Source organism: Sabethes cyaneus, chromosome 3 (genome assembly GCF_943734655.1).
Source record: "Sabethes cyaneus chromosome 3, idSabCyanKW18_F2, whole genome shotgun sequence".
In the NCBI taxonomy this organism is placed as follows: Eukaryota; Metazoa; Arthropoda; class Insecta; order Diptera; family Culicidae; genus Sabethes; species Sabethes cyaneus.
The window spans coordinates 101,695,957-101,722,011 of record NC_071355.1 but is presented as its reverse complement, the minus strand read 5'-3'; the positions used below and the strand labels follow the sequence as shown (position 1 = coordinate 101,722,011).

The window sequence follows — 26,055 nt, the reverse complement described above, 5'->3', positions numbered from 1 at the left end:
TATTGTATTAGCTATTAATATGCTTTGATTTCAAATTCTCTTTTATAAAAATTACTCAATCTGAGCAATTACTTTAGATACATTAATTTCTCTTCCATGAGTAGGTGATTTGTTGAGTCCTTCAGCAACCGCCAGTTTTAGTTTCATGTATAGCATGTAACCTAACCTAATAACCCAATAACCAACACTCTCTACTTTTAAAAGCCGCAATTACCGTCACCGAGAAAAATTGGAATAATGCGAACGATTGCCAAGTCCCCATTATACTATATCTGCTCGATTTTTCGTACTTCTGAGCGATAACACTGATCTTGAATAACTGTCAAGAATTGCGTTATGAAACTCCCTCTTCTGTTGAGTACTCTTACCACTGCGTCCATTATTTTGAACTATTGTGCTATGCCCCGTTTATTTCTTTTACTGTACGCTTCAAGCTTACCTATCACTTGTTAAGTAAGTAATAGGCTCGTAGCTGGAGCGAGACAGGTACCAATCAGGGATGACTTGGTTTTTAAACGTTGTTACCTTGATCGGCGACGCAAAGCAGATCTCCCTTGGCTCTGGTAGACCATTTTTGGGATACTGCACTCTACGTCCCATTAGTGCTCCACAATTGCAGAGCAAGTGTTCCGAGGTATCACGCTCGGCATTACACAAGCGACAAATGTTATCTTGTACGAAACCGAGATTCCGAAGATGGTATTTACTCGCACAATGTCCTGTCACAAGACCGGTAAGCGTGCTGAGATTTCTTGATGTCAACTTTTGAGTAACCCTAATACACGGCGTTATAATTTTTTTGATTGTTTGAGGGATTGTACGGCCATCCAATTGGCCATGCCTGTTCGGCTCTCCCGTTGTGTCAGCTCACTTTTCAGCACACAGTCAGGGATGCAGCGAAATGGATTTGGAACCGTGAATGGAGGGTTAGATCCACATCTGGCTGGTTCGTCTGCAAGTTCATTCCACTCTATAGCGCAATGACCAGGAACCTAGTACAATTTTACCGAGTTCACTTGGCTTAGTTGCCGTAAGAAGCAATTGCAATCCCAGACAATTTCTGAGGAGCACTTAAAAACTTTAAAGGCTTTTAGTGCCGCTCCCATACCAATGAAACACAAATTTCCTCGTAACTCGTGAACTAATCAAGCAAGTGGAACAAAATATGACATATGGGTGTTTTTGGAGACAAGAATGTTTTCTATGATGAATTGAAACCTTTTCCCGCTTCAGGAGAGGGGGCTCCTATACAAATGAAATACAAATTTCCTTATAACTCGAGAACTAGTTAATCAAATGGAACCATATTTGGCATGTGGGTGTTTTTGGAGGCATGAATTTTTTCTATGATGAAATTGGACCCCTCTCGGTTTTTAGGAGGGGGGGGGGCTCCCATGCAAATGAAATACAAATTTCCTTACAACTCGAGAAGTAATCAAGCAAATGGAACCAAATTTGGCATGTGGGGGGGTTTTGGAGCCAGCATTCTTTTAATGATGGTTTGAGACCCCTCACCCCTGTGGTAGGGGGATAAGGACTCTCATACAAATAAAACAGAAATTTTTGCGTAACTCAAAAACTAATCGAATTCGAGCAATTTTAGATTCTTTCATAAAACATTAATCTTGTTATTGATTAACCACCAAAAACTATCAATAGTAACATTAGATAATTCAGCGTGCGACGGCCACACGCCGCGAGTGTTGCCGGCGACCTGCAGTCGGAAGCGCCGGCCACTGTGAGGGGCAGCCCCCCGTAGAGATTACCTCTATCTAGGTTTATTTATTTTCCTAGATCTACTGACCTCTATTACTTTCCTTCAGTTGGGTCACCCCTGCGAAATGGTACTTTCTACGAAAAGATTTTCCGTGAAATGGTACATCTCGCGTAAGGTTTTTCGCGAAATAGTATTTTGCGAAACTCTATATTCCGCGTTATAGTCAACCGAGAATTGGTATTCCGCAAAATGGTATTCGGCTAAATGGTTTGCAATGATGGCGAATATCTAAATGCTATCCGCTTTATTTTATCAGGCTAAGCAATGGGGGAAGTTTGTCGGGTCAGCTAGTTTGTTATATACTACAAAGTTTTAAATAAACATGTATTTTGTTCTACCAGCTCAATAGGGGCAAGATGGGTTAGACTGAAAAAGACTTGTGTGGCACTCTATGTTTGTCCATATATCTATATTTTTGAGTTTATTTATTGTTGTTATTAAATAAGTTTTTAGCTGGCCCGGCATATATTTTATCCACAAAACAGTTAATGCGGCAAAAGGGTAGTTTTCCGACATTTCACTTTTTGTCTGATATAACTTTTATTTTGTTTCGTTTTATTTATTTTGGTTATTTTTGGATTTATATTATTAGTGATTTATCTAAATAAATGATAAGCTGCTTAAAATTGAATTCGTAGAAAAACGCATCGGGTACTTTCCTTATGTGACCCGTCTTGCTCCACCTGACCCTATATTCTATTATAGCTGTTATCGCTGCCTGGACGACTGTGGGCCAGTCTCCGGTTCCATTTCCGGCCAGTTCCATTTTTGACCTGTCGGTATAGAACTTGATTGAACCACTGTGGAGGCTAGGTCCCTCCCCAACTCATACCGAACGTGAGGGTTCGTTTAATGTGTATGGGATGTCATAGTTGGTTCTAGCTTCCATCCATCCACTATTCATTTCCGCAGCTGGACCGACAAACAGGTAGAAGATTCAGGATACTCAAGTGACCGGTTTTATCTCCGTCGAGTATTGTCTTCAATCGTTTAAGTGTTAGGACACTTTTCTTAGCCTCTAACTGAACATGTTGGTTCAGGGGTAGTAAGTGGAGGATAGCTTCTAGAACCTTTGAAAGTGTGCTTTTCATTGCTCCAGTTACGGCCATGCATGATAATCGTTGAAGTTTGTTCAAATTTTCAATAGCTGTGGCTTTTATTAGTTTTTGGCCACCATACCTACGAGGCATAAGCTATCTTAGGTCTCACAACGGCGGTATAGACCCACATCACCATTTTTGGTTTGAGGACCCATTTTTTTCCCAGTCTAGAACATACCCATAAGGCAGTCTGCCTTGCTAATTATTAAATCTAAGTGTGCGTGCCAAGATAGTTTAGCGTATAGGATTACTCCTGAGACGAGACTCTACATTTAATTTCTTCCTTAAGGTGTAGAGATTGTAATTTCAGTTTCTTCTTCCTAGTGAAACAACACAAACAATTGTTGTTATAGAGGGATTGATGCCCAGGCCTTCTTTACTACACCAAGGCCCTCTGCATTCTATCCGATATCACGTCGTCGAATTTTCAAAGAACCATGATGACCAAATCATCAGCAAAACCCACAAATTCGAAACCTTTTGCCTCTTAGCTTCTCACAAGATCAGGTCCAAGACTTCCTGCCTCATAGCATTCATGAATGTAGGTTCATTGTTTTTATTAGCAATGTCGATATTGTTTAACGAGAGAAATTCTAAAAGGCACTCATCTCGATTGTTGATGTCGGTGCCAGCGAGGTGGTGTGGCTGTCAAATCACATACATTGTCCATGTCCCACTCATTGGTTTTAATACCTTTGGTGCTGGGACCTACTTAAAGGTTGATTCGTTTTAAAACAACTGAAATTAATTAGAAAGCAGTTAAACGTAGCCTTTTAGTTATAATTTAACTATTATTAGCTGTTATTTTCGATACGCTGGCTGGTTCCAAATTGTCGCCATTCATGGATGTTTAGTCCGGAAAATTTTTTGACAATTTCACACCCCTGGTCGGTGCTTCCCCACAAAATGCGATAGCGTTGGCATCGCAGCAGATAATACAGTCTTTGTTGACTTCTATGCAGAATTTGACGAACGCCGCAACCTCTTGAGTTGCAACCTTAGGAACGTCTCCAGGAAAATGGGGCGATGCTACGATAATATCGGATTTCCCTTGGCGATTGATACCTCAACTCTGATCGCCACTATGTCTCGTTTGATGAACTCTGTAATGGGCAAACAATTAATGTTTGCGTTGGCCAAGACAGCAGCTCTCGGAGGATCATATTTGTCATCATAGAAGAACTTACATGTTCTTGTTTGAATACCTTGTATTCTTCCTTTGTAGACCCAGGGCTCTTGAATCAGGGGTGGTATTGCGATTTTCGTTTCGAGTGATTTTAGTTCGTTTCGCCCATTCATTTAACGTGGTCGAAACGAACCAAAATCACTCGAAACGAGAATCGCAATGTCACCCCAGGGCCAGGTCCACACCGTGTTCGATAAACCTCCTGAAAATTACGCCCGAAACAGCTTTTGCAAGTGGAAGGTTTATCTGCACTGTATTTTTGTGATTTTTCCGCTCACTGGCATTTAGGAGAGACGGAATTACCGGAGGTTTGGCCTCATGGAGGCCGTAGTTTTCTTACTACCAGTAGCCGAACACACTTTGGATCGAGGGGGAGCTGGCTTCGTGTGGTCTCGCCTTTCCCACGTATATTACCGGAGTTTCCTAGAGACCACTTTTTTGGTTCCGCTCGAGGTTTCCACTACTAGCGCCGAGGTTGCGACCCCGTTGACGGCCGAGCGTATCATACTCCACCCGTTTTCGAGGGTCGAAGCATCTAGCTTTAAGCGCACGTGTACTGCTATTAGGTAATTGTCCGAGTCGGTATCCGTACCCCGTAGGGAGTGTACGTTGGTGATATTCGAGAAAAACCGGCCCTCGATGTGAATATGGTCGATTTGGTTCGAAGTTCATTGGTCAGGTGATCTCCAGGTGGCTTTTTGGATATCTTTGTGGGAAAAGAAAGTGCTTCTGATCACCATCGCTGGTGATCATGCATCGCTGGCCTTTTATCCTCAACACACACATCCTCTCGTTGATCGCTTTCCAGTCCATTACGTGATCCTGCATTTTTCCCAATACTACGAAGCCCGTTCCCAGCTCGTCGATCGCTCCACCGCTCTGGAAAAATTTGGCTTTACCGCCACGGATCCTCCACACCTTCTCGCCTTTGCGACAGATTTCTTGCAGTGCCGCGATAAAAATGTGAGCCAAAATATTTCGGGGGATGGGCCAAGGCCGCCAGGCCCCCCTGGCTACGTGGCTGCTCCCACCATTATTATTACGGCAGATAAAATAAAGCTAATAGTATTTAAATATTCACCGTGATTATATAATATTTCGCCGAATTTTCACGGATAACCAATTCTCAGTTGACCATAATGCGGAATATAGTGTTAGCGGAATACCATTTCGCGAAAACCCTTTTAGCGAAAAGTACTATTTCGCGGGTGCGATCCTCACTTACCCGCCGTCGCTCGTTCGGACCCAACTGAAGGAAAGTAATAGAGGGCAGTAGACCTAGGAAAACAAATAAACCTAGACAGAGGTGTTTTCTCTGGGGACTGCCCCCCCTCGTAGTGGTCAGCGCTTCCGCCGGCAGTACTCGCGACCTGCGGCCGTCTCGCCCTGAATCATCTAGTGTATATAAGCAGTTTTTACTGATCTTGATATTGACTAATGTTTATGGAAGAATTTTTCTCGAGTTCAATTAGTTTTTGAGTTTTGCAAAAATATCCGCTTTATTTGTGTGAGTACAACCCCTTCCTGAGAAGGGAAAACCCCACCTCATAAAAAAATTTGGTTCAATTTGCTTGATTGGTTCTCGAGATATGTAAAATTTGGGTTTTATTTGTATGGGAGCCACCCTGTGTAGTATAGTAAAATATTTATAAACTCTATTATCCGTTGATCTAGTAAACATAGATTCTTGGATATGCTATTTAATATACATACTGGGAAGTACAAACTTTACAACTGGGCGGCACAGACGTATTTTCATTAGCAGCACTAGCTAGTACAATAAGAACCTTCCCTGGCCCTAAAAACCGCATACAAATTTTCACTCCGATCGGTTTAGTAGTTTCCTAGTCTATAAGGCACATGCAGAACAGACAAAATTCATTTTTCTGTATACCCAACAAACATTTTTGTTTAATAGTATACCTTATTAAAACCATTGTATAGCTAATACCGAGTAGCAAACGCCTGATAAGTTGTTATATAACAAAAATATTTGTTGGGTACAATATTTTCTTTTTCTTTATATTTTCCGCAACATATTTTTAAGAAAATTTGCATCTGTTACTTGCTTCCGAAATATCGAACATAACCGGATTGCAGCTCTTTACAAAAACTAGGAATGAGCCAACACCATCCAGCAATCACAACATTTAGCCTCTATTGTGCGAACGGTATTGTTGCCGGGTCCAAGATCCACGTCATAGATCTTCTTAATTCGTCGTAAATACAATACAATGATCACGGTTTGCTCACCAACAGATGTTTTATATCGGAATCCACAGGCCAGTGAAACTTTTTATTTTATTAGGCCAGTGAAAAAAAAAGAATCAATCCAAAGTTTTAATCGCCGTCATCATAACTCCATACCGTACGGACTACAGGAAGCACCATTTGTGCTTTAGGTAAAGAAATAGAAAAATCATCTTTTATTATCTTCAAATACACCATAATAACTCTTTTTAGGACCAGCAATGAACTCGATTAGGACTGTTTCAAACGGTTGAGGCTAATATGTTGTTTTCCAGGTACAGTGTTTTACTGGATATTTCAGCAAAAAAAAACAAGTAAATACGTTTCGACAGAGGAAAGCGGCAATATAGTAGACCGACTGGAATCAAAAGTTAGTACATATTTTTCCTGACCGGTAGAGTGGCAGGTGCGGAACAAGCGTAGCATCCAGATGTTCAGACAAACCAGTTCGAACATCCTGCCACACGTACAAACAAAAAGCAGGTTCTGGAACTGCCAACGATGGCTGATTCGTGTCGGGAATTGAGGATTACACTTTCGGTACCTTCAGTCGAATAATTCAAAATGACATCCTATGTAACACCAGCTAGACCAGTGATGGCCAAACTGCGGCTCTTGAATTTGGCCTTTGCGGCCCGCGAACTGGTTTGATAGATGGCGGACGGACACTATAGGTTGAATTTATTAATGTCAGAAGTCATTTAGGGCCGCGGATCTATTGGGGAGATCTGATTTAGCCCGCAATATGCTTGTACCGTGGCCACCACTGAGCTAGACCATCGTCAAACTATTTCCGTCAGCAGACACTGGAGCACAATAGACTTCTAAAACCGATCAGAGTCACAATTAGCAACTCCGAGACTTTGAAATATTTCAATCGTAAAATCTACTTCTACCAGCAGTTATGACGTCCTACTTGATCGGAAGATTTCGGCCGGCCTTTAAACTACCCCGAAACTACGGCATATCCAACGAACGAACGAACGAAGTGAGGATTTAATTTTTGTCGTATTTCAATGTTTATTCAATTTTGTTCATTTCAGTCGTCTGTTATTCAAGTTGCTGACACACTATGAACGGACATAACGAAAACATCGCTCACAGTCAATGGTATTTATTATGTGGTTAATCCAGGATTTGTTGAGCAAAAAGTCTTCATTTCAAAAACTAGAATGGAACGTAAAACGCTTCCGATGCTGGTTCCAAAAATTTAGCGTACCGATTTGACCACAATGATATTTCAGCTGGGAATTAACGATTTCCTGCAGTTTGATTTTATGGATGCTCCGCTAGTTGAATTACTGTTGCCTGCTTCAGACCTATTGCACTCTTTATCTGCATTAGACAACGAAAGACAGCCGGCATGATTAGATTGCCGTATGACAGACTTTCCCTTAGAACCGAACATATATAAAATGCTAATTATGTCGGTTGTACCAACCTGTTCTGATGAAATTGATCAGAAACCAATTGTTAAATCACTTGACGGAGATCACCTTTGCTTGCCGTTTATAACAGTTGAAATAACAATATTTTCAATGCATGGTGCACGGTGGAGAATCTTATCCTGTAGTTAATTGGCATCATGGATAGGCTTAAGTTAGACGTGTTGTCTGCAGTCAAGAATACGGCATATGTCCAGAAAACTATTTCCAGGATTATCGATTTTCCCATCCGTACAGGATTCTGCTGCATAATGCCCCCGGGAGATGTTTCCAATTTATTCGAAGTCCCAATAACCGATGATCGTCATTGGATGTGCCATCATGATAAGGATTTTTAGAGTAGTAGCTACACGGGCTCGACAACTTTGAGGTAAATATTGGTATGTGTTAGTTTAGCACACGTCTAAAACCGCTTCTCATCCCAAATAGGATAACGTGAAGTCTATGCCACATTCGATTAATGTTCAGGCAGTTCAAACTAATAGGTAGCCAGTGGTTTCACTTCAGTATATTCCAGCTAAATATGTCAGATCTGACAGGCTCTGCTGCAGGCTGAACATCGCAAATTGTGGTTTTAGCCGCGGATGAATCTATACTCGGAATGCAGGTAACCACAGTCAGCAAACCTACACTGCAGAGCCACACCAAAAACGTACGTAAAATTCCTGTTAAAATTATAGTAATCTACGATATATATGTATAGACATAACCGATTGTTTGTTATTTGGATTGTGAAATAATGAGAAATCCGTCTAATTTATTTATATATTACCGTTCACATTATGCTTACTTCGAAAGAATCATATGAATCTTTTGCAATAATTGAATGTGGTGCATCTGCAAGTATACTTGAAAGTTTCTCTGCAAGTATACCTGCAGGTGCACCACATTCATTTATTGCAAAAGATTCGTTTGATTCATTCGGAGTAAGTATAACGTGAATGATCATAAAAACTATAAAATTTATAGTTGAGATGACTACGTTCATGGTTATTTCAACAATAGTTAATAACGTCATTTTTACCACGAAATTGTCACGACAACCAACTCGTCCCGTTCATTGCGTGTTTAAGATGACTATTTTCTTGTCAGCAATATCATACAAAACCTGGTCATGATAACAAAACCATTGTCATGATGACAATTGTATAGTTTTAAATTATAGTTGTCCCAACCATACATGGTCATTTTTACCATAAAATTGTCACTGCAACCAGCTAGTTCCGTTTATTTTTTTGTCCAAGATGACTATTTTCTTGTCAGTAAAACTATACAAAAAGTGGTTAAGATAACTAAAGCATTGTAATGATGACAATTTTATGGTATAAAGATTATAGTTATGCCTACTATGCGTGGTCAACCGTACCATGCGTCCATTGTTCAAGCTTATAGTCGAAATAACCATGAAAATGTTGTCTAGACCAGTTTTCCCAGTCGGTTGAAAACCACCATACTTTTCTGGTCAAGCTTACCCCTAAAATGGTAGAATTTACCATGAAATTTTTCTGTGTGTAGGGCGAACGCAGAGATGCCAGAAGTGAAAACATGTCTTCATTTTGAAGACATTTTTGTTACAAAAAAGTGAAATGTCTTCACTTGAAGACATGTCTTCACCATGCAATTTAAATGGGCGGAAAGCCGAAAGCAGACAAATGAAGACATTTTTCCTTGATTCGTGAAGACTTTTCAAAAAATCACCTGGCATCTCTGGGCGAACGGCAGACCAAAAATTTCTGTGCGTTTCTAACCAAACACGGTCGCATCTCGATGGCGGGTGTTGCATCCGAAAACTGAAGCCATCCACGCTGTGACCAAGTGCAGTCACTACGCTTATTGCTGATTTTGACAAAGGCCTTAATTAAACTGAGATGACCGGAACCGGAAAATGAGCTGTAAACTCAGAAAATGTTTTAGGTCGCGATTGCCAAGCCATTTCCTGACTTTGCAACTTTTGACTTTTTGACACACTATCACATGAGCGTGAAGGTAAACAAAAAGTTTTCCGTGACATTTCAAGACATACTATGGTTTCTTTTTATAATTCGTGTTGTCTAGACACCGCTTAAAACAACCATGCACAACTATAGTTTGTCTATATAAGGTTGCCCAAATGTTTATTTTTTGTTCAAAATTTCACAAAATTAAAAAAAAAGGTTTTTAACGGCAATAGCCTAAAAATATAAAATTGAATATCAAAATATGTGTTCCTAACCCTAACCTCATCGATTCAAGCTAAAAACGACATAGGGCTTTAGGACCCAATTGCAACAGGAGTATCCCCACGGGGCGAATCACTTCAAATTTGTAAAATATAATTAATATATTTATGCATATTTACCAAGGGGTCGGCAACTCGGCACAGCCGTTTTAATGTTATATAGGCGACTTGAAACGAGGCGAACTGTGCCGAAGCTTTACCGAAAATGCCGAACTGCAAGATTAGTTAAATTCGTTATAATCTGATAGATCTGGCAACCGTGCGATATGATTTTGACAACTGGCAGTACTCCTATTTCATACGTAAAATTGAACCGGAGGTGTACCACTTGATATATCTGGAGTGCCGCGACACAATGTGTTGAGTGTTCGACCCCTTGATATTTGCATACTTTTACCCGGGTGCAAAATATATTTACCGGTATTCGCGTTGACGGCATTAAACGATTCCTTGCACACTCATAGAATTGCCCGTATGCACCTGTGGGTGAAAATGTTTCGATCTCTTGCGCTCTTTAAGAAATTCCTATTCCGCTTCACCCCTACAGTAAACTTTTGGAGGTGGCAACAGCTTCCCGCTTAGGAAAAATTCGGATGCCTGGCAGAAATCGGACAGAATCAATATGGCGCCGGCAAAATTTGACATTCAGAACCGGTTGTTTTCTTCGTTTTTCGCTCGCTTTTCTGTATGTCAAAAATGACATTTTAAAACGGGAGATACGTGCTTCACACGATGCTGCCTAATGTTGCAGTTCTGCATTACAGGTAAGAAAATGATATTTAACCTATTTCTGCGGGATTTAGTTTCTGTTTTTAAAGCCTCACGAAACATTTTAAATGGTCGATTCCAATAGGCGAATTCGAGCAAAACTAAGAGCAACCGTTCGCTACCTGGTTGTCATCATTGGAACTACAAAAAAAGTGCAATTCCCAAAATGCTTGCTGGCACCTATATGGAACCTGGAAAATGTATGGAGCTTGACAGCGATTTTTCTTTTCACCACTTTTTATGCAGCGCCTCCAAGCGGGCGATAGCTTGTCAAAAACGCCTATAACGTGCGTGCTCCGTGCATTCTTTTTGTTTGCAGACCACCCCATCGACATCTCTATATCGAGCTGCAGTAAACGTCAGCGACAGCATGTCCGGGGCTCAAAATTTGACAGCGGGCCCAAATCAGACTGCTGGCAGTTGAGTGAAACGCAGTGCTGAATTGCTATCTCATTTTCGCACACACGAGATGTTGGCGGCGAGAACATGGTTGTCTGCCAGGGGCTTGTTGCAGACCGAAGGTCCCGCTCATCTGGTTTCAGCTTCTGAAATGCACCGAAAACTAACAAAAATAAGCTGAACGTAACAATGAACAATAAAGTAGTGTAAAATGCGCAAATGTATGTATGTATTGTATTTATTTTTGATGCAGCTTTGTTTAATCAAAAAGTTACGCAAAAAAAACAAACCGGTTGAATCGGTTTCGGTATCGGTTCTGTTCGACATGGCTGACAGAAATCGAACAGAAATCTGGCAGACAAAACCGTTAGGCGAAATTTCTGCCAGAATCGGTTGTTGCATTTCTGCTAGTTTTCACGGGTGACGGCGGCCAGAAATCCGGCAGAATGCCTGGCAGAAAAAGTTTTTCGCTGCCAGATTTTTGTTCGATTTCTGCCGGACGCGCCCAGGCGGGTTACGTTCGTCAACGCGAATAGAGCTTTCTGACAGCTCTAGCACCCACGCTAGTGAACACGAAATACGCGTGTATATACATGATGTTTACCACATTTTGGGGAACAGCTGATGCTGGAGGAACAACCCGAAAAATAGCGATTACTAGTTGTGTTTCTCCGTTTGCCGCACTGCTGAGCACATATTTCGCTCAAACTTCCCATCCTGTTCCAAATTCAAGCACATATGTTGACAATTTGCTGGTATTTAAGCCAGCGGAAGACGAAATTCATTCTGTACCTTGGTGACAAAGGAATGCATCTCTTTTGTTTACTGTTGTTGTTTGCCTCATTTTCAAACGCCAATACACCAGCTAACTGGCACCTTTATCTCGTTTGCTTTGCGTTGACGAGAGCTAACATCAGGCGGGTTCAGGACTCAGGAGTCGTGGGCCCCACTGACAGCTGAAGAGCTAACTTGTGTGAAGAGTGGCGAATATATTGTCAATTGCAAGGAAAATTGTACCATTCAAAGTGCGCAATCGCTCATAAAAGTGCTATTTTGCATTAAATCGTTTTGGTATCTTCGGCGCACTTATTGCTTGGAAGATAACGAAAAAGTGCGCCGAAGATACTGAAACGATTTAATGCAAAATAGCACTTTTATGAGCGATATCACACTTTGGATGGTACAATTTTCCTTGCAATTGACAATATGATTTCTCGTTTACGCTAACGCTAACATGTTGGCATCGAAAACATGGCTGCCTGCCAGCTACTTGCAATACACACAACTGGAAAGCTCTATTGATAAATATTTTACGAAAGTTTCCACCTTTTTCAATACGGTCTTGAGCTGTCAAGTCCCATCACCCCGCTGTCACTAATGTCATTCCCATACATTTTTCGTGTAGCCAACATCTCATCTAGCCCATAACAAACTTTGCCTCGGACCAAATGTATTTGTGAGTAGCCCGCTCTAACTTCAGCCTCGGATGAATGTGTATTGGTAAGCGCTCGAACAAAATTACTTTTTTGCTTTTTTTCTTTTTGTGTCGGACGTGTAGGAAGCGTAAAAAGATGTTAGCCGCTTCTTTATCCTTCATCTTCAGTTTCATACGCCTGAGTCCCATGCTTTCTGACAGCTTGAGCACCCACACTAACGAACACGAAATACGCGTGTATATACATCAGGATATTTGCATCATTTTGGGGAAGAGCTGATGCCTGTTTGCCTCATTTTCAAGCACCAAAACACACATAAATGTCGACCAACATTTGAAAGGGGCGGATAAGCCAACTGTCAAACAGAACGAGTGAGAGTTATTTTTTGCTGGAGCAGCATAGGAAAATGAACTCTCACTCGTGCTGTTTAACAGTTGGCTTATCCGCTCCTTTAAAATGTTAGTCGACTCGATAAATGGAAAGGTCTATACCAAGGGGTTTCCAACAGCAATGATTACTACGCACCTTTGAAAAAAATTACTTTTGATTACTTTACTGATTACCTCTGATTACCAGTAATCAATCTCATGGGCTTACCTAAATTAATCAGGATTACCAATGATTACTTAAGATTATCATTGATTACTCTACTGATTACCATTGTTCTGGAACTTACTTACCTTTGCTGGAACGTTAAATACTTTTGCTGAAAATCATAAACCTGAAATGAAAATTATATACAATTATTACTTACCTTAAATTATACTTACATTGATCGAATAGAATTTATATACGCCTTCACACCACACTCATTCGTGACAGTTAAACGGAAATAGAAGAACGCAAACACTCTCAGACACTCACCTTACCGATGTAATAGAAAGGCTGAAATTAAATAATTATTCGCAAGTTAAAACTAAACCTGTGCAGACGTCTCAAGTTGCTTGTCCGAAAATCTCTACAAATCCACCAAGTGTCGTCGGAAACCACGTTCTCGGACAAACTCCTTCGTAGCCGACCAGATTCGGCAAATCAAGCAACATTTTAATGGTGCCGAAACCCGGGACCGCCCAAGTAACCAAAAGTTCGAATAATGGTGTCTAACAAGGGTTAAACAGCTTTATGTATATCAATCTATAACTTGCTAAGCAGCGTCACTTTTAAGTAATTAACCGAACTTTCAAGCTGTCTTGGGTCCACTGCATAGAACGCTAAGCAGCTTCGAAATAAACTGTCAAAAACTAAGAAAAAACAAATTTAGCAGCACTTCTATGTTCTATTTTCATATTTCTACCTAACTTCTATATTCGTTGTATTTGCCTGCTGTTGGGTTTGAACCCGGGTGTTCCGCGTTGCAAACCTATACCGATCCACTGCGTCACCTTTGCCGTATACAAGCGATGTGAATTTTGCCAATGAGTTGTTAAGTAAAAGTTCGTTTTAGAACTTGCAGCAGCTTTATGTAGCGCGAGTTAATTATAGAACATAAAGTTTGGAACCAGGCAATTAACTATAGTAGTGAGATACCGACAGCATATGCTACACAACACTACACAATAATGAAGAGCATTTCATTCTAATTTATATTTGTAATTAGAAATGTGCGAGGATTAAATTTATTCAAGTGAAATAAAAATAATTAATCTCCAATAGTTTCAGGTTCTGCTGGTTTGATCACCAGAAATATAAACAAAAAAGCAGCACGCAGAACTTGTTAGCAACTAAAGTAACTTCAGAACTTCATGTAGCATCCTAATAGCTTTGAAGTATCTATGAAGTACTCGCAGCACTTCTTAAAGCATTTAGTTCCACGTATACTTGATATATACTACTAATCAGCAAGAAAGTTCCACGGAACTGAATCTGAACTAATTATGAACTTTCGAGTTCGCGTGTCAAGTAATAATCGAACTTTTGGTTGCTTGGGCGTGTTCCGTGGAATAGTTGAAAGATTGGGTCAAGTGAATCGTTTATCGTCGCTAGTGCAAGTCAATTTGGCCATCAGAAGTCGTACGTTTTGAACCCCGTAACGATTTCGGAATTTTATATCTGCTTACAAGTGATAGAGTGACAGTGAAATCATATTTTTCTGGAGCAAAATCGATACGAGTTGGACGAAAAATTCTGTGAGCCGCTAAAATCTGGTTGCTTGCTGCCTATCGGATTTGTTGCTGTTGCTCTGCTGCTGTTGCTGGAACCAGCGGGCTCGTCATCATTGGCTCGTGTTCGGATCTTTTGGACATCGATCATCCCGTAGCGATCGAGGTTAAGTACGACAAAAGCAGGTGGGTGCATCTTTTCTATTCTCTATACAATTAACACAATGGCGGCTGTAACAAGGAGCAAAAAGGCGAAGCAGCTCAAGCATCTGCGTGTCAAGCGTGCTCATATTATTGGATCCATTGAATTAATCCGCGAGTTTGATGAAAATTTTGATTCCTCGAAAACATTCGAGATTCCATTCCGTCTCGAGCGGCTGGATAAGCTCATGGAGGAGTTCGAATCTGTAGAATCCGAGCTGGATTCGTTTTGTGTCGGCGATCCAGTATTGTCCGATACGTTTGCAGAGCTCCAGACACTATATTTTCGCTTAAAGGGTTCATTATCAAGCAAGCAAGCGCTTCCCCCTACTGTTTCTCCCCCTGCTATCGTACAGGAAAACTCACATAATATGCCAACTTCTGGTGTGCGTCTGCCAGAGCTAAATATTCCAGAGTTTGATGGCAATCCAGAAGACTGGATTTTACGATCTATTTAGAGCAATGATCCACGATCATGCTACGTTATCTAACATTCAGGAGCTGCATTACCTCCGAGCATCTTTGAAAGGTGATGCAGCTCGAATAATTTGTTCACTTCCAATAGCAGCAACTAGCTACCCCGTTGCATGGAAGATGATTTCCGATCGCTACGAGGACAAAGATTTGCTAATTAAGCAGCACATTTCTGCTCTGTTTTCTACTACACCGCTTTGAAAGGAATCAGCTAATGGTTTGATGGATTTAGCCGACGAATTCGAAAAACATGTGAAAATTCTTGATTCGTTGGAGACGAAGGCGCAACATTGGGACTCGGTGTTAGTGGAACTTTTGTTCAGCCGGATGGACATCAATACGCAAGGTTTATGGGAAAATCGGCGAGATAAAACAAAACGTCCTTCGTACGATGACTTATTGGAATATCTTCATGAGCACTCTCGGACACTCCAGTCGCTCAAATTATCACAGTCTGCTATTTCGTTCACTGAGGCCAAGACCTCAAAGTCTCGACCGGTTGTCAACTACCCGGCTTCAGAGCAAATTCCAAAGTGCATCGCTTGCAAACAAAACCATTATCTGTTCCAATGTGAGTTCTTTCGAGCCCAAACTCCAATGCAACGTTTGGAGCTGGTGAAGCGGAGCAATCTTTGCATTAATTGCTTAAAGGCTTCGCATTTGTCAAGGAATTGTAGCAGCGTATCCTGTAAATACTGTCAAAAGAAACACCACACATTGCTTCACCTCTCACCGGTTCCCACACTGATTGCAACGGAAGTGCCATCGCTTATGCAAGCTACGCAATCGTCGTCACCACAGCAAAATTTGCACAGCGCGGTCGCTTCGGTCGATCACGTCGTCTCGATGACGCCGCCGTCGGTACATGCCCCCTACCCTGCTTCGTCCGGTACACTTGCACCTCTCTCCACCGCCTGTCAAACAGTCGCACCTGCAACCTTGAGTGAATCCACTGTAATACTGTATACTGCTCTGGTCAAAGTTAGAGATAATTCTGGTCAATTCCAACTTGCTCGCGCTCTTTTAGACAGTGGATCGCAATCTAGTTTTGTGTCGGAATCGTTGTGCCAGCGCCTTGGGCTTCGTCGAAGGAAAGTGAATATACCAGTGAGCGGTATCGGCCAAGCCGTAGTGAATGTGCGATACACAGTGACAGTGCAATTTTCGTCTCGCTTTGGACCAACTGAGAACAGTCTCGAATGTTTGGTTCTCCCAAAGCTAACTGTTAGTGTACCTACCAGTAATGTAGACATTAGTGCGTGGAAAATACCACAATATTTACCGCTGGCTGACCCACAGTTCAATATCAGCCACGGCATCGATTTTATTGTTGACGCTGAAATGTTTTCTGTCCTTTTACATGCAGAACAAGTCAGATTCAACGACCAACTCCCAGTTTTACAGAAAACGAGTCTAGGATACGTTTTCGCTGGAAAGGTTGCGACTAAGACTGTTCAGCCTCCAGTTACATGTCTGGTTTCCACTTTTGATGATTTGGATGCTCAAGTAAAGAAGTTTTGGGAAGCAGAGAACTTCGAGCAAGGTAAGGCATACACTAGCGAGGAGCAGCAGTGCGAAACGTATTTCGCTCGTACACACAGTCGATCCGCGGAGGGACGTTATGTTGTACGGCTTCCTGTCCGATGAAATGTTGCCAACTATTGGAGAAACTTGGTCTGTAGCTGCTCGCCGGTTCACCGCTATGGAAAAACGTTTTCGAGCCGATGATAGCCTACGCTTCAGCTATGTGCAGTTTATGGAAGAATACCGACAACTCGGTCATATGGAGGAGGTGCAGAGTCGCGTCGCGTTGCCCCAGTATTTCTTGCCCCACCACGCCATCCACCGCCCAGATTCTTCGACCACTAAAATAAGGGTAGTTTTCGACGATTTAGCCAAAAGCAGTAACCACATTTCACTAAACGATTTGCTCCTGACTGGACCCACGGTTCAGCCAACTCTACTATCAATAGTTCTCAATTTCCGCCTGCATCGTTATGTCATGACAGCGGATATAGAGAAGATGTACCGGCAAATTCTGGTACATCCAGATGATCGATCACTGCAGAAAATTCTATGGCGCAAAGGGGAATCCGATTCCATCAAGCCTTACCAACTGAACACCGTCACATACGGTACTTCGTGCGCTCCTTACCTGGCCACTAGAACGTTAAATCAACTGGCGGATGATGATGGACACGCATATCCTCTAGCAGCATCCGTACTAAAGCAGGATTTCTATGTGGATGATTTGTTAACTGGTTCTGATAATTTGGACACACTATTGCAAACAAACCAGCAACTCTGTCAATTGCTCAAACAAGCCGGATTTTCCCTTCGAAAATGGAGTGCCAACAAGTCTACAGTTTTGCAGCACATTCCGGAGAAGGACCGTGAGACTTTGGAAGTTCTGGAACTCGACCAATCACCTTCAATCAAGACCCTCGGTTTGCTGTGGTTTCCGTCAGAAGATTTGTTTGGATTTAAGATCCCGAAGCTGCCAGTTCTGGGAAAGGTTACTAAGCGCATTGCCCTCACGGAAGTGTCACAACTATTTGTTGAGATCAATCTGATCACAATTGATTTAACGTGCATTCCATAATGAACAACCTTTATACTATATACTTTGGTATTGACATATGTAACCGTTTTTGATTTAAATAAAAGACACTTCGTTTTTGTACACCACACATGTAGGTTCTGCGCATTTTATTTAGAGTATCTTCTCAGGTTATGCTGCCCAGCTTATGCCCTAACCTACAAAGCGCGTATCGTGTGTTTCGGAAAAACGTTTAGTCATCGTATTCGTGCGTATTTAGTTTTCTTTCGGTCGAGTGAATTACTGTCCAGTACGATGGAGGAACAACGGAAAGTGTACCTGTTCGATGGTACCAATTTCGCAAATTGGAGTTTTCGTATGGAAGTGCATTTGGAGGAGCTGGGTCTCTTGCCATGCATACAGCAGGTTCCGGAAGAAGTCGATGAATTTCGTGTACTCATCGACGATAGTGCTGAAGTAAAACGAGCGAAGGAAAATGGACTGTTGGATCGGAAAACGAGAGACATTCGGTGCAAGTCGGTGCTAATTCGGAACATCTCAGATTCGCAGCTTGAATATGTCAAGCAGAAGCGGAATTCGGTGGAAATTTGGCAAGCTTTGCAGAATGCGTTTGCCCGTAAAGGGATTTCCGGACAGTTTTTCCTGCTGAAAAAGTTACTGGCACTGAAATACGAGACTGGCACGATGGAGCAGCATCTGCTGCTGTTTGATAAAACTGTTCGTGAGTTGGATTCGGCATGCATTAGGTTGGACGAACGGCTTGTTGTGTTCTTTTTGTTAGAATCGATGCCGTCTTCGTATGGCAACTTGGTAACAGTGCTCGAAACACTATCGGACGAACAGTGTACCCTGGATTTTGTGCGGGCGCGGTTGCTCAGCGAAAGCGTTAAACGTGTAAATAGCAGTGACGTTGAAGCTGGTGCGGACTCGACAGCTTTTGCTGGAAAAGAAAAGAAAAACAAGAAGAAATTCAAGTGTTTTTCGTGCGGGAAAGTCGGACACAAACGCGCGGAGTGCCCGAATGATCGCGAACAGATGCCGAAAAAGAGCGTGCCAAAAGGAAAAGCTTACGTAAGCGAAGCGGATACTGTGTTTGTGTCTCGTTCGGTCGGCGATAATGTAAACGATTCGCGGCAAGGTGACGTTTCGTGGATTCTCGATTCCCGTGCTTCTGACCATATGGTTGGAACGATTGACTGGTTACGCGACGTGAAGAAACTAGACAAGCCAGTGTTAATTAAAGTGGCTTCTGGACAGATGCTTGAAAGCAATCACTCGGGTTTTGTTGACATAGTGACGAAAGTCGGAAGCAAACGGGTGAACTGTGTTGTCAGCGAAGTTCTTTACGTGTCGGGACTGCGTTACAATCTGTTTTCGATTCAACGCGTTGGACAGTTGGGGATGGAAGTGTTTTTCAAGAAAAACAGTGCCGAGATTTTGCGAAACGGTGAGATTGTTTGCACTGGGAAACGAAAGGATAAGCTTTACGAGCTGAATGTGGAAGTGTCGCGAGTGAAAGAGCCGGCTGCTCTTGTGTCGCAAAATGCCATTAGCAACGAAGAGCTATGGCACAGGTGTTTCGGTCACATCGGAAAAAGTGGACTTATGAAGATGGTGGACTGTGAAATGGTTAAAGGTATGCAGCTAAAACAAAGTGAATTAAAGGAACGTGCGGTCTGTGAACCCTGCCTCAAAGGGAAGCAAACGAGAAAACCATTCACGCAGATGCCCTTGCCTCGGAGCACCCGTCCCCTCGAGTTGATCCACAGCGATGTGTGCGGAGCTATGACACCGGCTGCTTATAACGGTAAGCGATATTTCGTTTCCTTTACGGATGATTATACACATTTCACTGCTATATACATCCTGAGTACTAAAGATGAGGTGCCTGATGCCTTCGAAACGTACGCAGCAATGGCAGAATCACACTTTGACAGTCGTATTTCTCGTCTCCGTTGCGACAATGGAGGTGAATACATAGGTGTAGCTTTTCGTGATTTCTGCCGCGTACGGGGAATACAGCTTGAGTACACCGTTCCATACACTCCTCAATAAAACGGTGTCAGTGAAAGGCTCAACCGCACAGTGATGGACAAAGCAAGGGCCATGGTTGCGGATGCTGGAATGTCGAAGTCATTATGGTGTGAGGCAGTTTTAGCGGCGGTGTACGTGATCAATCGCAGTCCGACGACGGCATTAACAACCAACAAGACACCATACGAAATGTGGTACGGCCACAAGCCTGATGTCTCGAAGTTTCGCATATTCGGTGCTAGAGCTTTCAGTTTTGTTCCAAAGGAGAAACGGAATAAGCTGGAGTCTAGAACTAAGAGCTGTTATTTCGTCGGATACGCTGTGAACGGTTATCGTCTGTGGGATGGTAATAAAATTTTCATCGCTCGAGATGTGGTGGTGGAGGAGCTGCCGTTGGTGTCTAGCAAAGTAGAGGTTCAGATACCTGTTTCGAAATGCAGCGGTTCCAGTGTTGAATTGGCCGGGCCATTGGTAGGTTCTCTAATCGATCCTTCGACAACTAGTTTGGGTGGTTCAATGAGCCCATCTGATTCTTCGGCCGAGCTACCATTGTCGAACTCGGCGGAACCTGAGGCGGAGCCGTTAGATGAAGTTGACATGTATGAAGAAGAAGAATTCAATGATTGTCAGGATGAAGTGGAGCTGGATAGGTACGAAGAAGATCCTCTAGAGATTCGCCGAAGTCAGCGTGTTCGAAATCCACCGACCAGATTGAGTGATTATTCTTGCGTTGCTTTTGCACTCAATGCAGAAAGTTATGTGGGAAACGTTCCGGAGACCATCGAGGAGTTGAAGCTGCAACCCGATTGGCCTGAATGGAAGGAGGCCATAAGCGATGAGCTGAATGCGTTAGCCGAGAATCAAACGTGGAAGTTAGTCGATCTCCCCAGTGGCCGCAAGGCAGTTGACTGTAAGTGGGTTTTCCGTCTAAAAATGGATCCTGATGGATCAGTCGTTAAAAGGAAAGCGAGGTTGGTAGCTAAGGGCTTTACTCAACGATATGGGTTTGACTTTAGTGAAACGTATTCTCCCGTCATTAGGATGTCTACCGTTCGTATGATGCTTGCTTTAGCGAACCAACAGAATCTTATCGTTCACCAAATGGACGTAAAGGCCGCGTTCCTCAATGGACGCCTAACTGAGGAAATATTCATGCGGCAGCCCAAAGGATTTGAGGAGGGGAATAAGGTATGCAAGCTGAGCAAATCAATTTACGGGCTGAAACAGGCCTCGAAGGCTTGGAACGAAAGGTTCAACGAGTTTGCGGCTAGAGTCGGGTTTCGGCGTTGTTCAGAAGACAGTTGTTTGTACGTGATGAACAGTAAGGAAGATCCGGTTTATCTTTTGCTCTACGTAGATGATGTCCTTATTATCTGCAAGGATTTAGGTCAAGTGCAAAATGTGAAGGATATGCTGCACTGTGAGTTCCGTATGGTGGATCTCGGTGAAGCACAGGTGTTCTTAGGGATCAGGATCGAACGAAATGTGAGCAAAGGTGAAATGAAGCTGAGTCAACCAGGCTATACTGCAGCAACACTTCGTCGTTTTGGAATGGATTCGTGCAAACCGGCATCGACTCCTATGTGTGCTACCTTGCAACTATAGAGACCGACGGAACAGCAAAACATCGATAAACCGTACCGAGAATTGATAGGGTGTTTAACCTACCTTACGGTTACATCGCGTCCTGATCTGAGTTCGGCTGTGCAATACTTTAGTCAGTTCCAGTGTAACCCGTCACTAGAGCATTGGTCACATCTGAAAAGGATACTACGGTACCTTAAAGGGACTATGCAGTATGGCTTGATCTACAACCGGCAGGATTCAGCGGAGCAGATAGTCGGTTTTGCGGACGCAAACTGGGCGACAGATACTGGTGATCGCCATTCAGTTTCTGGCTATGTCTTTCAGATATACGGGTCAACGACATCTTGGAGTTCGAGGAAGCAAAGGACGATTGCACTCTCGTCTACCGAATCGGAGTGTAGTGCTTTAGTCGACTGTATCTGCGAAGCACTGTGGATCGTTAAGCTTTTCAAGGAGTTGGGTTTACGTGGCAATCAGGCTGTCGTCATCTACGAAGACAATCAATCGGCGATCGCAATCGCTGAATCGGAAGCGTCGTCTAGGAAGCTGAAGCACACAGATGTGAGACTCCAGTTCATTAAGGAGTGCGTTCAGAAGCAGAGAGTCGCCGTGCGATTCAAATCGAGCGGTGACCAACCAGCGGATTTATTGACTAAAGGCCTTCCGCCAGTGACATTTAAGAAACATTGTTTGAACTTGGGCATTCAATAGTGATTAGCTTGAGGAAGGGTGTTGAGATCAATCTGATCACAATTGATTTAACGTGCATTCCATAATGAACAACCTTTATACTATATACTTTGGTATTGACATATGTAACCGTTTTTGATTTAAATAAAAGACACTTCGTTTTTGTACACCACACATGTAGGTTCTGCGCATTTTATTTAGAGTATCTTCTCACTATTCGACCCATTAGGTCTCGTTGGGCCAATCGTGGCTAGTGCTAAGATGTTTGTCCAACAACTTTGAATGGAAGATTTGAATTGGGATGACGAGCTTCCTGAAAGGCTCCAATCAACGTGGTTATCTTTCCGTACATCGATCAACGATATCAAGGCGTTGCGTGTACCCAGATGGGTTCTTGGTTCCTCAACGATCTCGTACAAGCTGCATTGCTTCACGGATGCATCAGAAAAAGGATACGGATGCTGTATCTATGTTGTCTCATATGACGACGGACGTGCGATAGCGAGCAACCTGTTGATTGCTAAGTCTCGTGTGGCACCAGTTGATGGTCTAACCATTCCTCGTCTCGAACTCTGCGCTGCCTGTCTTCGAAGTCAACCTATGAACACCGTCCTTCAAACAACAAAGTTTGCTGGGAATCCTACGTTTTGGACAAACCGAGTAGCAGAAATTCAACGGCTTTCTCAAGGTTCTCAATGGCGTCACGTCTCTACTACCGACAATCCGGCTGATATCATTTCAAGGGGCGCAGAGCCCAAGCAGCTGTTACATGCATCACTCTGGTGGCATGGATCGTCTTTTCTTTTACTTCCGCCGGAAGATTGGCCAGCTCCATCTTTTCTCATGTCACCACGCACAACGGAACAACTATCGACGGAACAAAAGGCGACTGTCGCACTTCATTCCTCCGGTACAGATGAATCGCTTATACACTCTTACTCAGAGCTAGCCCACTTGCTTAGGATTACCGCCTATTGCATGCGGTTCATAAACAATTGTAAACTACCTGAGCAAAATCGCAACTTAGCCAGACTAACTGTACTCGAATACGACAATGCGATGAAATCGCTTATTCGCCTTGCACAGCGTACCTCTTTTCAAGCTGAGTTACAATACCTGAACCAAAAACGTCGTGGATTCAATTCGCTTAAGGACGCTCAGTTCCAATCGTCTCTCAAAAATCTTGATGTGTTTCTGGACGCCAGTGGTCTTCTTCGCTTAAATGGCCGTTTGGTCAATCTGCCAGGATCGTATGACAGCCGCTATCCGATTTTACTGCCGGCAGATCATCATCTCACACGGCTAATTGCGAGATCAATTCACCATCAAATGCTGCATGCAGGACCGACTCAACTGCTCGCAACCATCAAGCAGCGCTTTTGGCCAATTCGTGGCAGAGATTTAGCTCGAAGAACAGTCAACCAATGCGTTAAGTGTTTCCGTTGCCGCCCGAAAGCTAGTAACCAGTATATGGCGCCACTACCGTCTACATGCATAACTCCAGCTAAAGTCTTCGAGCATACAGGGCTAGATTACTGTGGGCAGTTTCTCGTTCGTCAACTCGCAGGTAGGGGTGCGGCGAACAAGGTGTGGGTCGCAGTGTACGTCTGCTTCGCCGTTAAAGCCGTGGTGCTGGACATCGTCGCCGGGTTATCAGCAACCGCGTGCGTCAATTCGTTAAGACGCTTCGTGAGCCGTGTCGGGCGCGTGCGCGTAATACACTGCGACAACAGTACCGCGTTTATCGGTGCGTTTCGCGAAATCAAAGAAATGAGACGACAGTTCCACGAACAGCTGAAGTCCAATCAATGGGCGACTGAATGCCTAGAAAAGGGAATCGACTTCCAGTTTATACCACCAAGAGCTCCGCACTGCGGCGGATTGTGGGAGGCGGCGGTGAAATCCTTTAAACATCATTTAGTTCATCGCCGTACCAGCTTGACGATCTCCGTACTGCTATCGCCCAGGCTGAGAGTTTTCTAAATTCCCGACCGTTAACTCCTATCTCCAACCATCCTGAAGATATATCGGCACTAACTCCTGCCCATTTCCTCATTGGAGAACCAATTTTCCGTCTTCCCGAACCAGATTATGCTAGCGTTCAATTAAACAGGCTCTCCCACTTCCAGGCAACCCAACGTGCCATCAACGATCTGTGGAAACGTTGGTCTAAGGAGTACATATCGTTGCTCCATCAGCGGCCATCAAAGTGGCGAAAGGTTCCTACCGAATTCAAGGTCGGTGCCGTGGTTCTTGTAAAGGATGACAATGCTCCACCCAAACACTGGCTTTTTGGACGTGTCACGGCTGTTTATCCGAACAAAGATGAAATTACCAGGGTTGTAGACGTTCGGACACAATTCGGCATTCGTCGGCGGGCTACAACGGAGCTCTGTTTACTGCCTGTTGATGACAACCTGAAAATTGCTCCAACAACAACATATGGAGCATCTGAAACTGGTACCACCCAACCAATCTCTACCACTGGCTGTTGAAGGTTTTGCTTCAACGGGGGCCGGGATGTTCTGGAACTTACTTACCTTTGCTGGAACGTTAAATACTTTTGCTGAAAATCATAAACCTGAAATGAAAATTATATACAATTATTACTTACCTTAAAATTATACTTACATTGATCGAAAAGGCGTATAGCCTTCACACCACACTCATTCGTGACAGTTAAACGGAAATAGAAGAACGCAAACACTCTCAGACACTCACCTTACCGATGTAATAGAAAGGCTGAAATTAAATAATTATTCGCAAGTTAAAACTAAACCCGTGCAGACGTCTCAAGTTACTTGTCCGAAAATCTCTACAAATCCACCAAGTGTCGTCGGAAACCACGTTCTCCGACAAACTCCTTCGTAGCCGACCAGATTCGGCAAATCAAGCAACAACCATTGATTACCTAATTAATTCGTAAATGGTTACAAAAGTAATCTCTGATTACTACGCACTTATACACCTTACTGGAAACCCCTTAGTCTATACGCGCTTAGCCAGGGCTACTCCGTGACTGAGTTGAAACTACTCATTTTTTAACCGTTGTATGGGGCTGTCAAAAAATGAGTAGAATAGAGCTTTCTGACAGCTCAAGCACCCACACTAGCGAACACGAAATACGCGTGTATATACATGATGTTTACCTCATTTTGGGGAACAGCTGATGCTGGAGGAACAAACCTGAAAAATAGTGATTACTTGTTGTGTTTCTCCGTTTGCCACACTGCAGAGCACATATTTCAGTCAAATTTTCCATCCTGTTCCAAATCCAAGCACATATTTTGAAAATTTGCTGGTACCGTGGACCCCCGTTCGTTTGACCGTTTTTAATCTGAACACTTTTTAATTTGAACCCCGTTGGTTTGCACGACGTGCAAATTAAAAATGGTTGAAACGTCATACTCATTATGACATCATTTGCTTATGCAGACAATGCACATAAACATGATTTGTTTGTGCTGATCTAGCGTGTTTATTCTGTTTCACATTGCGTTTTCCTAACGATTATGGTAGAAATCCGATCGGAGAATGAATATTCGCTGCTCGCAACTGCCAACTGAATCAAACTACCAAAACAATAACAAAGAGCAGGGCAGCCAGTTCACACAAGTTTCAGCATATTTAGGGTTACCAGTTGTTCAAATTAAAAACTAACCCCGTTAGTTTGCATGAGGAATCGTTCAAACGAACGGGGGTCCACTGTATTTAAGCCAGCGGAAGACGAAATTCATTCTGTACCTTGGTGACAAAGGAATGCATCTCTTTTGTTTACTGTTGTTGTTTGCCTCATTTTCAAGCACCAATACACACATAACTGGAAAGCTC

General features: G+C 42.9%; 1 protein-coding gene across 1 annotated transcript; it reads left to right on the top strand.

Annotated features, from left to right (window-relative positions):
• Positions 1–14,902: 14,902 nt before the first annotated feature.
• LOC128739943 (uncharacterized) lies at positions 14,903–17,955 on the top strand. Its single transcript, XM_053835444.1, has 3 exons — positions 14,903–15,124; positions 15,558–16,896; positions 16,955–17,955. The coding sequence occupies exons 1-3, from the start codon at positions 14,903–14,905 to the stop codon at positions 17,953–17,955; spliced, it is 2,562 nt and encodes an 853-aa protein (XP_053691419.1).
• The last annotated feature ends 8,100 nt before the right edge of the window (positions 17,956–26,055 follow it).

What these genes read in the sequence shown, in the direction of transcription:
- LOC128739943 (XM_053835444.1), top strand. Translation starts at nt 14,903, where the DNA reads ATGGCGGCTGTAACAAGGAGCAAAAAGGCGAAGCAGCTCAAGCATCTG. An exon ending in CGTTTTGTGTCGGCGATCCA is followed by an intron (nt 15,125 to 15,557) that starts GTATTGTCCGAT and finishes CCGCTTTGAAAG; the next exon opens with GAATCAGCTAATGGTTTGAT. An exon ending in AGCAGAGAACTTCGAGCAAG is followed by an intron (nt 16,897 to 16,954) that starts GTAAGGCATACA and finishes TCGTACACACAG; the next exon opens with TCGATCCGCGGAGGGACGTT.